General features: G+C 40.1%; 1 protein-coding gene across 1 annotated transcript; it reads right to left on the minus strand.

The window, feature by feature from the left end:
• Positions 1-37: 37 nt before the first annotated feature.
• LOC112441196 (putative ribosomal protein eL43-like) lies at positions 38-14968 on the minus strand. The gene is made up of 2 exons (XM_063608327.1): positions 14931-14968; positions 38-3518 (listed from the first exon to the last, which is right to left on the minus strand). Exons 1-2 carry the CDS (start codon positions 14966-14968, stop codon positions 3170-3172), a joined length of 387 nt encoding a protein of 128 aa, XP_063464397.1. The 3' UTR covers positions 38-3169.
• Positions 14969-15678: the final 710 nt, after the last annotated feature.

Consider the following 15678-nt stretch of genomic DNA (forward strand, 5'->3'; position numbering starts at 1 on the left):
CATTCCTTGTATTATCTTAGTTATGATGCCTTAATTGCACCATCTTAATTATGATGATTTTATTACATTATTATTATTTTATATCTTAATACCTAATAGATCAAATGCTTTCGTCTTGTTTTCTTCAAGAATATTAGCTATGTTTGAACTTTTGCATTTCCATATAAAATTTAGAATCAGCTTGCTCCATAAAATGACACTGTTAGGATATTGATTGAAACGGTATTGCATCATTAGGTCAGTTTTAGAATTTGAGTTCTCATTAATTCTAATAATTTATTTGTATGTTCTTACAATACAAATATTGTTTTATAGACACATATTTTAAGTTTACATATTTTATGTCTTATTCTATTTCCTATGTATCTAGCACATTTTAAAAATTGAGGTAAAATATACATAACATGGCTGGGCGCAGTGGCTCACGCCTGTACTCCCAACACTTTGGGAGGCCGAGGCTGGCAGATCACTTGAGGTCACGAGTTTGAGAGCAGCCTGGCCAATGTGGTGAAACTTTGTCTCTACTAAAAATACAAAAATTAGCTGGGCGTGGTGGCGGGCACCTGTAATCCCAGCTACTCCAGAGGCTGAGGCAGGAGAATCTCTTGAACCCAGGAGGCAGAGGTTGTAGTGAGTCAGTATCACGCTATTGCACTCCAGCCTGGGCAACAGAGCGAGACTGTCTTAAAAAAATATATATATACATCTATATATATATATATACATCTATATGTATATATATATACATATAGATGTATATATATATACATACATATATATGTATATATATACACACACATAACATAAAATTTACCATTTTAGCTTTTTTGTTGTTGTTGTTCATAGAGACAGGGTTTCACCATATTGCCCAGGCTGGACTCAAACTCCTGACTTCAAGCAGTCCACCTGCCTCAGCCTCCCAAAGTGCTGGGATTACAAGCATGAGCCACCATGTGTGGCCCATTATAGCTATTTTTAAGTGTATAATTTAGTGGCATTAAGTATTTTCACAATGTTGTGCAATGTTCACAATGTTGTACAACCATCACCTCTATCAATTTCCAGAACTTTCTCATCATCGCGAACTAAAACTCTGTACCTATAAAACAATAATGTCTCATTCCCTGACCCCCACTCCCTCAGCTCTTGGTAACCTGTATTCTACTTTCTGTCTCTATGAATTTACCTATTCTAGGTACCTCATTTAAGTGGAATTGTGTAATATTTGTCCTTCTGTGTCTGGCTTATTTTACTTAGCATAATATTTTCAAGGCTCATGTATATTATACCATGTATCTTCCTTTTTGTTTTGAGACAGCCTCTGTCACCCAGGTTGGAATGCAGTGGTGTGATCATAGCTCACTGCAACCTCAAACTTCTACACTCCAGGGATCCTCCCACCTCAGCCTCCCAAGTATCTGGGACTACAGGTGCATTCCACCACGCTCAGCTAATTTTTTAAAACAAATTTGGAGACAGGGTTTCGTTTTGTTTCCCACGATGGTGTCAAATTCCTGGGTTCAAGCGATCCTCCCACCTCAGCCTCCTCTTCTTTAAGATTGAATAGGCTGGGCACAGTGGCTCACACCTGTAATCCCAACACTCTGGGAGGCCAAGGCAGGCGGATCGCGAGGTCAAGAGATTGAGACCATCCTGGCCAACATGATGAAACCCTGTCTCCTAAAAAAATACAAAAATTAGCTGGGCATGGTGGTGTGCACCTGTAATCCCAGGTACTCAGGAGGCTGAGGCAGGAGAATCGCTTGAACCTGGGAGGAGGTGGTTGCAGTGAGCCGAGATTGCGCCACTGCACTCCAGCCTGGTGACAGAGCGATACTCTGTCTCAAAAAAAAAAAAAAAAGATTGAATAATATTCCATGCATATATATACCACAGTTTGCTTCTCCATTATCTGTTAATGGACACTTGGGTTGTTTTCACCTTTTAGCTATTGTGAAATACGCTGTTATGAACATTGGTATACAAGTATCTGTTTGTGCCCTGCTTTCAATTCTTTGAGGTATACATTCAGAAGTGGAATTACTGGATTATACCATAATTCTATATGTTTTCGTTTTGTTTTGTTTTGTTTTTTGAGACAGAGTCTTACTCTGTCACCCAGGCTGGAGTGCAGTGGCGTGATCTTGGCTTACTGCAACCTCTGCCTCAGCCACCCAAGTAGCTGGGACTACAGGCACACACCACCAAGCCTCACCAAATTTTGTACTTTTAGTAGAGACAAAGTTTCGCCATGTTGGCCAACTGATCTCAAACTCGTGACTTCAAGTGATCGGCCTGCCTCGGCCTCCCGTAGTGCTGGGATTCCAAGCGTGAGCCACCACGCCTAGCCAATAATTCTAATTTAACAGTTTGAAAATGCCAAACTTTTCCATAATGGCTGTACCATTTTATATTCCTACCAGCAATACACAAGGGTTTCAGTTTCTCCATATTCTCATCAACGCTTATTTTGTTTTTGTTTGTGTCTTATAATAGCCATATTAGTGGATATAAAGTGGTATTCCATGGTGGTTTTGATTCATATTTTCCCTAATGGCTAATGATTAAACACCTCCTTTTCCTTTTTTTTTTTTTTGAGCTGGAATCTCGCTCTATTGCCCTCTGTCGCCCAGGCTGGAGTACAGTGGCACCATCTTGGCTCGCTGCAACCTCTTGCCTCCTGGGTTCGAGCGATTCTCCTGCCTCAGCTTCCCAAGTAGCTGGGACTACAGGCGCGTGCCACTGTGCCCTGCTAATTTTCGTATTTTTAGTACAGACGGGGTTTCACCATGTTAGCTAGGCTGGTCTTGAACTCCTGACCTCAGGTGATCCAACTGCCTAGGCCTCCCAAAGTGCTGGGATTACAGGCTTGACCTTGAGCATCTTTCTGTGTTCTTTTTGGCTATTTGTGTATCTTCTTTGGAGAAATGTTTTTCAAGTTCCTTGCCCATTTGTGAATTGGGTTGTTGATTTATTTGTTGTTGAGTTGTAGGAGTTCTTTATACATCCTTACATGTTCCAGATACTAATTTCTAATCAGATATAAGATTTGCAAATATTTTCTCTGATTGTGTAAATTGTTGTTTCACTCTCTCTCTCTTTTTTTTTTTTTAACATAAATTAACCCATTTATTATAGGCCAGTGATGTCTCAAAGAGTAGAGGAGCATCTACTGGTCTTTCAATTCCTTCAGTCTTCTGATGGCAGACTTCACCATGACAGCCGAAGTGGTGTTGTAGGTCCAGGCACTGCCAGCCACTGTCTTCATGCAGGAATTACAGTGCCTGATTTTCACAGCTCGTCTCTTCATCTTGGTTTTGCCACAGAAAGAGCAAGTGTACTTGGTGTGCTGGCTGATTTCAATTTCCTTCACCATTTTCCAGAGGGAGGCCCCATGGTGGGTCCTGTATTTACCGACTATTCCGACTTTCTTTTTTTTTTTTTTCTGAGACTGAGTCTTACTCTGTCGCACAGGCTGGAGTGCAGTGGCACGATCTCGGCTCACTGCAACCTCTGCATCCCAGGTTCAAGCTATTCTCCTGCCCCTGCCTCTTCCTCCCCAGTAGCTGGGACTACAGGCGTGTGCCATCATGCCTGGCTAATTTTTGTATTTTGATTAGAGATGGGGTTTCGCCATGTTGGCCAGGCTGGTCTCGAGCTCCTGACCTCAAGTGATCCAGCCACCTCGGCCTCCCAAAGTGCTGGGATTACAGACGTGAGCCACCGCGTCCAGCCTCATTCCAACTTTCTTGGTGCATTTGGCCATGTCACCACAAACTAGGTCCAAGCCCAGAGAGGAAGATGTTGTTTCACTCTCTAGATATTGTCCCTTGATGCACAAAAGTTTTTAATGTTGATAAGTCCAATTTATCTATTTTTTGTTGGTGGTGCCTGTGCTTCTGGTGTTATATCCAAGAAACCATTGCTAAATACAGTGTTAAAAAGCTTTCCCCCTATTTTCTTCTAAGAGTTTTATAGTTTTAGTTCTTACAAAAGAGGTCTTTGGCTGGGCGCAGTGACTCATGCCTGTAATCCCAGCACTTTGGGAGGTCGAGGCAGGTGGATCACCTGAGGTCAGGATTTCAAGACCAGCCTGGCCAACACGGTGAAACCCATCTCTACTAAAAATTCAAAATTAGCCGGGTGTGGTGGTGCATGCCTGTAATCCCAGCTGCTTGGGAGGCTGAAGCAGGAGAATTGCTTGAACCTCGGAGGTGGAGGTTGCAGTGAGCTGAGATCACACCATGCACTCCAGCCTTGGCAACAAGAGCAAAACTCTTGTCTCAAAAAATAATAATAATAATAAATTAATTAAAAATAAATAAAATAGGTCTTTGATACTTTTGGAATTAATTTGTATCTATAGTATAAGGTATATATAAGGCATGGGTCCAACTTCATTCTTTTGCAAGTGAATATTCAGTTTTCCCAGCACCATTTGTTGAAAAGACGGTCCTTTCCCCATTAAATGGTCATGTCACCCTTGTTGGAAATCATTTGCCCATATGCACTAAGGTTTATTTCTGGACTCTATATTCTATTACATTGATCTACATTCTGCCTTTTTGCCAATATCACACCATTTTGATTACTGTAGTTTTGTAATAAGTTTTGAAATCAGAAAGTCTAAGTCTTCCCACTTTGTTCTTTTTCAAGATTGTTTCAGCTCTTCAGGGTCCCTTGAGATTCCATATGAATTTTAGGATAGATTTTTTTTTTCTGCAAAGTCATTGGAATTTTGATAGGGATTGCATTGAATCTGTAATCAGTATGGCTAATATTGGTATCTTAATATTAAGTCTTCCAATTCATGAACACAGATGTCTTTCCATTTATTTATGTCTTCTTAATTTCTTTCAGCAATACATTATAGTTTTCACTGTATAAGTCTTACCTTCTTGGTTTATTCCTAAGTATTTTAGTCTTTTTGATGTTATTGTAAATAGTATTGTTGGCTTAATCTTTATTTCAGGTTACTAATTGTTAATGTATAGAAATGGAATTGATTTTTGTTTGTTGGTTTTGTGTCCTGCCACTTTGCTGAATTTGTATATTAGTTCTAATGATGTGTGTGTGTGTGTGTGTGTGTGTGTGTGTGTGTGTAATCTTTAGGGTTTTCCACATGTAAGATCATGTCATCTGCAAACAGATAATTTTACTTCTTCCTTTCCAATGTGGATACTTTTATTTCTTTTTCTTACCTAATTGCTCTGAGCAGAACATCTAATAATATACTGAGTAGAAGTGGCAAAAGTGGGTATCCTTGTCTTGATCCTGATCTTAAACCTTTTATTTTTTTTCCAAGGACTGGCAATAGACTAAAACTTTTAGTTTTGGTGGAATTTTTGTTTTTTGTTTTATTTTTTATTTGTTGAGAGAGGGTCAAGTGCTAGAGTGTAGTGGCATGATCTTGGCTCACTGCAACCTCTGCTTCCCAGACTCAAGCTATACTCTCACCTCAGCCTCCCGAGTAGCTAGGACTACAGGTGCATGCCACCAGGCCATGCTAATTTTTGTAGTTTTTGTAGAGATGAGGTTTCACCATACTGCCCAGGCTGGTCTCGAACTCCTGGGCCCAAGTGATCCTCCAGCCTCGGCCTCCCAAAGTGCTGAGATTACAGGTGTGAGCCCCCACACCTGGCCGAAACTTTTAATTTTTATCATTGAGTTTGGTGTTTGCTGTGGGTTTTTCATATATGGTCTTTATTATGTTGAGGTAGTTTCCTTCTACTCCTAGTTTGTTGAATGTTTTTATTGTATAAGGGTTTTGAATTCTGTCAAATGCTTTTTCTGCATTAACTGAGATGATCCTGTGGGATTTTTTCCCTCTATTTTGTCAATGCGGTGTATTGTATTGATTGATTTTAATATGTTGACTCAAACTTGCATTTCAGGAATATATTTATAATCCTTTTAATATCCTGCGAATTTGGTTTGCTAGTATTTTGTTGAAGATTTATGTGGTGTATTGGTCTGTAGTTTTCTTTTCTTGTAATGTCTTTGTCTAGCTTCAGTATCAGGGTTAATGCTGGTCTCTCAGAATAAGTTAGGAAGTATTCCTCCTCTTTGTTTTTCTTTTAAAAAGTTTGAGGAGGACTGATGTTAATTCTTATATAAATATTTGGTAGAACTCATCAGTGAAGCCATCTGGTCCAGGGCTTTTCATTGTTGGGGTATTTTGATTACTAATTCAATTTCCTTACTCCAAATTATGGACCTACTCAGAGTTTCTATTTCTTCATGAGTCAGTTTTGGTAAAATATGTGTTTGTAGGAATTTATCTGTTTGACCTATGTTTCCAATTTGCTAGCAGATAATTGTTCATAGTATTCTCATATAATCTTTTTTATTTCTGTTTGCATCTGCAATAATGTCCCCACTTTTTTCTGATTTTAGTAATTTGATTTTTCTCTCTTTTTTTCTTAGTCAATCTAGGTAAGGGTTGTCAATTTTGTTGATTTTTTCAAAGGAATAACTTTTGGTTTCATTGACTTCCTTTATTTTTCTGTTCTGTCTTTTATTTATCTCTGCTCTAACCTTTATTATTTTCTTTCTTCTTCTAGCTTTGGTTTGGATTTGCTTTTCTTTTTCTAGTTCCTTATGATGTAAAATCAGTTTCTTGATTTGCAATTTTTCTTTTTTTTCAATGTACAGCAGGTCTTCAAATAATGTTGTTTTATTTAGCATTGTATCATTATTAGGTTGATGAGAAAAACAAATTACTTCCCTGCTGGGACAGTGTCTGTGTGGAGTTTTTATGTTCTTCCCAAGTCTGTGTAGGTTTTCTTTGGGTACTCCAGGTTCCTCCTACATCCCAAAGATGTGCACATTAGGTGAACTGGCATTTCTAAATGGTCCCACAGTCTGAATGAGTGGGGGTGTGCATGTGAGTACACCCCATGATGGGATGGCATCCCATCCAGGGTCAGTTCCCTCTTTGTGCCCTAAGCTTCCAGGATAGGCTCCAACAACCTATGACCCTGAACTGGAATAAGTCAGTTGGAAAATGAATGAATGAATGAATGAATACAAAGTTTATAAAATAAAAATTCATAAAGTCTACAATAATCATACAGACGCACAACATAAGCAATGCTATAATAGAAAGCATTCAGCGAAGCCTCCAGATTTGTGACTGTTTGCCTTTGAACTGCGTGGTGGTAGGAGACACTCCTTATAATTTTCACTTTGCAAACATTTATTCCTTGATTTAACTCACCACTGCTACAAATGCTGTCACTCACTGATTTACCAAAAATTGGGTAAATAATTACCTTACTTGTTTTTAGTAATCTTTTTTTTTTTTTTTTTTTTCTTTGAGATGGAGTTTCACTTTTCTTGCCCAGTCTGGAGTGCAGTGACGCAATCTCAGCTCACTGCAACCTCTGCCTTCCGGTTTCAAGGGATTTTCCTGTCTCAGCCTCCCAAGTAGCTGGGATTACAAGCGCCTGCCACCATTTTTGTATTTTTAGTAGAGATAGGGTTTCACCATGTTGGCCAGACTGGTCTCAAACTCCTGACCTTGTGATCTGCCCGCCTTGGCCTCCCAAAGTGCTGGGATTACAGGTGTGAGCCACCGTGCCTAGCCAGTAATCTTTCTTAAATGTATGTATACTTCATATTTATCTTGATGTTTAGTATTAGAAGTATGGAGGAATCATATTACCTGACTTCAAATTATACTAAAGAGCTATAGTAACCAAAGCAACATGATACTGGCATAGAAACAGACACATAGACCAATGGAACAGAGTAAGGAACCCGGAAACAAATCCACACACCTACGGTGAACTCATTTTTGACAAAGGTGCCAAGAACATAAACTGGGGAAAAGACAGTCTCTTTAATAAATGGTGCTGGGAAATCAGGATATCCATATGCATAAGAATGAAACTAGATTCCTATCTCTTGCCATATACAAAAATTAAATGAAAATCGATTAAAGACTTAAAGCTAAGACCTCAAACTATGAAACTACTACAAGAAAACATTGGGGAAACTCTTAGACATTGGCCTGGGTAAGTTTCTTGAGTCATACCCTACAAACACAGGCAACCAAAGCAAAAATGGACAAATGGGATCACAAGTTAAAAATCTTCTGCACAGGCTGGGCGTGGTGGCTCACATCTGTAATCCCAGCACTTTGGGAGGCCGAGGCGGGCGGATCACCTGAGGTCGGGAGTTTGAGACCAGCCTGACCAACATGGAGTAACCCCGTCTCTACTGAAAAAATACAAAATAAGCTGGGTGTGGTGGCACATGCCTGTAATCCCAGCTACTCAGGAGGCTGAGGCAGGAGAATCGCTTGAACCCGGGAGGTGGAGATTGCGGTGACCAAGATCGTGCCATTGCACTCCAGCAGCCTGGGCAACAAGAGTGAAACTCTGTCTCAAGGAAAAAAAAAAAAAAAAAAAAAAAGGCTTTGCACAGCAAAGGAAACAAAGTGAAGAGACAATCCACAGAATGGGAGAAAATATTTACAAACTACTCATCTGACAAGAGATTAATAACCAGAATACATAAGGAACTCAAACAACTCTATAAGAAAAATCTCTAATTTAAAATGGGCAAAAACTGAATAGACATTTCTCAAAAGACACAAATGGAAAACAAGCACATGAAAAGGTGCTCAACATCATTGATCATCAGAGAAGTGCAGATCAAAACTGCAATGAGGTATCTCACCCCAGTTAAAATGGCTTTTGTCCAAAACACAGGCAGTAACAAATGCTGGCAGGATGTGGATAAAAGGGAACCCTTGTACACTGTTGGTGGGAATATAAATTAGTACAACACTATAGATAACAGTTTTGAGGTTCCTCAAAAAACTAAAAATGAAGCTACCATAGGATCCAGCAATCCCACTGCTGGGTGTATATCCCAAAGAAAGGAAATCAGTATATGAAAGAGATATCTGCACTCCCAAGTTTGTGGTAGCTCTGTTCACAATAGCCAAGATTTGGAAGCAACCTAAATGTCTGTCAACAGATGAATGGATAAAGACAACATGTTACTTACACACAATGGAGTACTAGTCAGCCATAAGAAAGATTGAGATACTGTCATTTGCAACAACATGGATGGAACTCTGAAAGTCATTATGTTAAGTGAAATAAACCAGGCACAGAAAGAGAAACATCACATGTTCCTGCTTATTTGTGGAATCTGAAAATTGAAACAATTGAACTCATAGCAATAGAGTAGAAGGATTGTTACCAGAGGCTGAGAAGGGTAGTGTGGGTTGGGGGAAGGTGGGGATGGTTAAGGCGCTCAAAAAAAAAAAAAAAACAGAAAGAATGAATAAAACGATATGATAGCACAACAGGGTGACTATAGTCAATAATAATTTAACTGTACTTTTGTGTGTGTGCGTGTGTGACAGGGTCTCACTCTGTCACCCAAGCTGGAGTGCAGTGGCCCAATCTCGGCTCACTGCAGCCTCTGCCTCCCGGGTTCAAGTGGTTCTTCTGCCTCAGTCTCCCAAGTAGCTGGGACTACTGCCGCGCACCACCACGCCTGGCTAATTCTTGTCTTTTTAGTAGAGATGGGGTTTTGCCATGTTGGCCAGGCTGGTCACAAACTCCTGACCTCAAGTGATCTGCCAGCCTCGGCCTCCCAAAGTGCTGGGATTACAGGCATGAGCCACCACCCTGGCCCAACTGTACATTTTAAAATGACAAAAAGAGAATAATTGGATTGTTTGTAATACAAAGGATAAATGTTTGAGGAGATGGATACCCCATTGTCCATTATGTGATTATTATGCATTGTATGCCTGTATCAAAACAATTCATGTACCCCATAAATATATATATATATATACCTACTATGTACCCACAAAAATTAAAAAAAAAAATTAGAAGTGTTTTTGGTTTCTGTTGAGAAGTTTGATGATATTTTCATGACCAGAAGTATGTTTTTGTTTAGCTATGTTTTCATGACCAGAAATATAGTTTTGTTTACATCAGCCTATGGTAAAATTGTTATTAAAGTCACAGTTTCCAAGAACCTATCAACAGTGTTAAGTAAGGACTTATTGTATGTGTTTACAGATATAAATTTCTGTTTAGTATTGCTTTTACTGCACCCCATAAGTTTTGGTATGTTGTATCCTCTTTTTCCTTTCTTTTTTAATTATTTATTTATTTTTGAGACAGTCTCACTCTGTTGCCCAGGCCAGAGTGCAGTGGTGCGATCTTGGCTCACTACAACCTCTGTCTCCAGGATTCAGGTCATTCTCCCGTCTCAGTCTCCTGAGTAGTTGGGATTACAGGTGCCCGCCACCGTGCCCAGCTAATTTTTGTATTTTTAGTGGAGATAGGGTTTCACCATGTGGACCAGGCTGGTCTGGGACTCCTGACCTCAAGTAATCCACCCGCCTCGGCCTCCCAAAGTGCTGGGGTTACAGGTGTAAGTCATCGCACCCAGCCTCTCTTTCTTTTCTTTTTTTGAGACAGGGTCTCTGTCTCTCTCTCTCTTTTTTTTTTTTTTTTTTTTTTTTGAGGCACGTGCAAACATGGCTCACTACTGTCTTGGCCTCCTGGATGCAAGGGGTCCTTTTACCTTAGCTCTCTAAATAGCTGGGACTTCAGGTACACACCACCATGCATGGCTATTTTTTTGTATTTTTTGTTGAGACGGGGTTTCACCATTTTGCCTAGGCTGGTCTAGGACTCCTGAGCTGAAGTGATCCACCTGTCTTGGCCTCCCAAAGTGTTGGGATTACAGGTGTGAGCCACGGCATGTTCTCTTTTTCATTTGTCTCAAGGTATTTTCCAATTTCCCTTGTGATTTCTTCTTCTTCTTCTCCTTTTTTTTTTTTTTTTTTTGAGACGGATCTTGCTCTGTCGCCCAGGCTGGTATGCAGTGGTGCAATCTCGGCTCACTGCAGGCTCCGCCTCCTGGGTTCACGCCATTCTCCTGCCTCAGCCTCCCGAGTAGCTGGGACTACAGGCACCTGCCACCATGCCTGGCTAATTTTTTTGTATTTTTAGTAGAGATGGGGTTTCACCAAGTTAGCCAGGGTGGTCTCGATCTCCTGACCTCGTGATCCACCCACCTTGGCCTCCCAAAGTGTTGGGATTACAGGTGTGAGCCACCATACCCGGCAGTGATTTCTTCTTTAATCCAGTAGTTGTTTAAGAGTGTATTGTTTAATTTGTGAATTTTCCATTTTTCCTTCTGTTATTGATTTCTAATTTTATTTCCTTGTGATCAGAAAAGATACTTTGTATGATTTCAGTCTTTTAAAATGTGTTAAAACTTGTTTTGTGGCCTAACTTGTGGTCTGTCCTGTAGAAGGTTTCATGTGCACTGAGAAAAATATGTCTGCTATTATTGGACAGGATATTCTGCCACAACATTTTAATTTGCCTCTAACTCCCCATTACCAGACAAAGCTGCAGAGAATATCCTCATATATGTTCCTTTATGGACCTGTGTAAATTACCCATATGCTGAATTGGTGAGTCCCGAGGTATGTCTTTATTTAATTTGACTATTGCTCTCAAGAATGGCTGTGCCACTCACATACCCATCAACAAGGCCTGAGGCTTCCTATGTTGCCATATCTCTGCTAACACTTAACATTAATGTGGTGCCTCACGCCTGTAATCCCAATACTTCGGGAAGCCAAGGCAGGTGGATCACCTGAGGTCAGGAGTTAGAGACCAGCCTGGCTAACATGGTGAAACCCCATCTGTACTAAAAATACAAATTCAGGTGTGGTGGCACACGCCTGAAGTCCCAGCTGCTTGGAAGGCTGAGGCAGGAGAATCGCTTGAACCTGGGAAGCTGTGGTTGCAGTGAGCCCAGATCGCGCCATTGCACTCCAGCCTGGGGGACAGAGCAAGACTCCATCTCAAGAAAAAAACAAAACAAAACAAAACATTAACCAGCTCTCTATTTTTTGCCATGCTGATAGGTATAAAGCAATGGTTCTCAACCTGGGACAATTTTATCCCCCAGGAGATAATTGGCAATTTCTAGAGACATTTTTTATTTTTACAAGGGGGATGTCTATTGGCAGCTAGTGGGTACAGGCCAGGGATGCTGCCAAACATCCTACAAGGCACAGACAAGCCCCCACAACAAAGACTTGTCTGGCCCAAAATATTGGTAATGCCAATATTGAGAAACACTGTTGTAAAGAGATAGCTTATTGTTACTTTGGTTTGCATTTCATTGACTACTAGTTATTTTCAGCATTCCTTTGTATGCATGTTGGCTTCTTGATTTCCACTTGTATAAATGTCCTATAGTCTTTGTCCTTTTTAAAGAAAATTGGAGTAGCTGTCCTTTTCTTGCTGATTCTTAGGAATTCCTTGTATATTATTGCTATTAATGCTATTATTCCTTGTGAATTTTAGAGATTTCATATACCTTCTCCCTCTCTGTAAGCTCCTGTGGAGGATTAAGGTTGGCTGGAAACTCTTTTACTCTCCCTCCACCAAGAGGTAGGGGGTCTGTGCCCTTCCCTTGGAATGTAGAAAGGCTTTGCAACTGCTTTGGTAAAAAAATTATGGCAAAAGAAACGCTGTGTAAATTTCCAGCCCAAGCCTTAAACTTGCAGCTCCCACTTTCTGTCTTTTGGAACACTCCTTGGATACCTGAACCACTGTATAAGAAATCTGACTATCTGCTGGAGAGATCTTGTAGAGAGATCCTGACACTATGTGGACAGGGAGAGAGGCCCAGCTGAGCCCACCTTTCCAACCATCCATGCCAAGGCATCAGGAATGAGAGTTAAGTCACCTTAAAACCTATAGATGAGACCATCTACCAGCTGAATACCACCTGGTAAGGTTTAATAAAATGATCGTTGTTTTAAGCCACTAAATTTTCAGGTCGTTTGATATGCAGAAGTAGATAACCAGCACAGTATTCCATAATCTGACATTGTGTGCTGCAAGTTTGCTGAATTATCTTGTTAGTTCTAACAGTTTGTTGATTCTGATTTTTTGGGGGGTGGGGGAGGACAGGGTCTCACCCCCGCTTCCCCAGGCTGGAGTGCGGTGATATGATCTTGGCTCGCTGCAGCCTTGAATCTCCAACTCCTGGGCTCAGGTGATTCTCCCACCTCAGCCTCCCAAGTACCTGGAACTACAGGTGTGCACCAATACGCCTGACTAATTTTTTTCTTTTTTTTTTTCAGTAGAGATGGAGTTTCACCATGTTGTCCAGCTGGTCTCAAACTCCTGGGCTAAAGTGATTCTCCCACCTCAGCATCCCAAAGTCCTGGGATTGCAGGCATGAACCACCATGCCTGGCCTGTCTGTTGATTCTTTTGGGGTTGTTTTAGCAGATTATTATATCATTTATAAATAATAACAGTTTCATCTCTACCCTTCCAATTCTTACACCTCTTCTTTGTTTTTCTTCAGTTATGGCATTGGTCAGAACCTTTACTGCTATGTAAAATATTAGGAGTGACAATGGGCATCCTTGTCTTGCTCAGGATATTCAAAGGAATAGAATGAATTTAAATTTTCATTGGTAAGTATGTTTGCGCTAAGTTTTTGTTATATAATATTTACCAATTTGAGGAAATTTCTTTTATTTCTGATTTTCTAACAGAAGTTTCCCTCCATGTAAATAGAGAAGCTGAACCACACATTAGTTGGAATAATCATAAGATTTTATTTTCTTTTAGTCTATTAACATAGTGAATTTATATTGAGAGATTTTCCAATATTGAACCATAAAATACGCATTCCTGGTGTATTTTACTTTGAGTGATAACTTACCTAAAACTATGAGTTAACAGCTATTTCTACCCCACCAGTACTTTGAAGCCATTACTCTACTGTCTTTTGATTTTTACTGATGCTGAGAAGTCTGCTGTCAATCTAATCGTAACTCATTTGTAATTAACACATCTTTTTGTCCTCATATCTTTTAAGATTTTTCTCATCCTTATTGTTTTGGATTTTCACAACCATATATTTAGGTGTATATTTAGTATTATTTATCCTGCCCAATATCTGAAGACTCACATCTTCAATTCTGAAAAATCTCTTCAAGTAATGCTTTATCATTTTCTCTATTAATTCTTAGAAGCACCTGTTTGGATACATATTGGTTTCTCATTTTCTCCTCCGTATATCCTAACTGTTCTTATTTTTTAAAATCTTTTCCCCCAATTTGCTGTATTCTGAGTGAATTCCTCAGCTTTCTTTCAATTTCTAAATGTGTAACTTTGTTCCTTATAGCATTCATAACATCAACTAGTTTCTAATACATCTAAATGGGTCTTTTTCATGTCCATCCACTTTTAAAATTCTGCTTGTTTTAATGTAATATTTCTTGCCCTTTCTAAATACAATTATTACGCCCCCCCTCAACTTTTTTTTTTTTTTTTTGAGACAGAGTGTCACTCTGTTGCCCAGGCTGGAGTGCCCTGGCGCAATCTTAACTTGCTGCAATGTCTGCCTCCCAGGTTCAAGTGATTCTTTTGCCTCAGCCTCCCGAGTAGCTGGGACTACAGACGTGCGCCACCACGCTGGGCTAATATTTGTATTTTTAGTAGGGATGGTGTGTCACCATGTTGGCCAGGCTGGTCTTGAATTCCTCACCTCAGGTGATCCGCCCATGCTAGCCTCCCAAAGTGCTGGGATTACAAGTGTGAGCCACTGCGCCCAGTCCCTCATTTTTATTTTTTAATTTTTATTTAATTTTTTTAATTTGGAAAAAGTGCTTCTTACAAAAAGGCAGCTGCAAAATATAGGAATGGAAAATACCTCTGCAACAATTACTTGTCTTTTTCTTAAAGTAAAAGAATGGGTGGGTTCTAAGGTCCTTCATTTTTCTTATTGTTGATTTTATTGTTGCCTATCTTTCTTACTACGAGATTTCTTCATGTGTTTGGAATTTTTTGATTTTCAATAGATTCTCAGTTTGCTTTTCCTTTATTTCTCCGCTTCTATGCCCACCACTCCTTACTCTCTAGTGGTTTTGCAGTTGCCTTCATCGCGCTTCTTACATCTCCTTCCCAGTTCTAAATGGGATTTTATAATGATGAGTGGGGCTACCGTCCTGCTGTCATATTGGGTGCTATCACTGAGCTGCAAGATATCATATATAGGCCGGACACAGTGGCTCACACCTATAATCCCAGCACTTTGGGAGGCTGAGGTGGGTGAATCATTTGAGGTCAGGGGTTCAAGACCAGCCTGGCCAACATGATGAAACACCATTTCTACTAAAAATTTTAAAAAATTAGCCGGGTATGGTGACGGGTGCCTGTAATCCCAGCTACTAGGAGGCTGAGGCAGAAGAATTGCTTGAACCCGGGAGGTGGACGTTGCAGTGAGCCGAGATCACACCACTGCACTCCAGCCTGGGCTACTGAGCAAGACTCTGTCTCAAAAAAAAAAAAAAAAAAAAGATATCATATATAAATTCTGAATCATAAGGCTATGTCTTGGTCTTTCCACCTCACTAAGCCCAGCTTCTATTCAACTATAATCCAGAAGGCAGATGGACAGGATTTTTCTGCCTTTCTTTCACAAGTGGGAAAATCCCACCACAGCCACCGGCATTAAATAATGAGCCAATTGCTTCATCTGTCTTATTCTTCTGTCTTAGATTGAGAATTATTAGTCTCATTACCCTGTAGGAGTCGAACTCATCAGCTTCCACTGTCTTCTTCTATCTAGAGTCTAAAAGGCCCACCCTCCT

Source organism: Pan paniscus, chromosome 9 (genome assembly GCF_029289425.2).
Source record: "Pan paniscus chromosome 9, NHGRI_mPanPan1-v2.0_pri, whole genome shotgun sequence".
Taxonomy (NCBI): domain Eukaryota; kingdom Metazoa; phylum Chordata; class Mammalia; order Primates; family Hominidae; genus Pan; species Pan paniscus.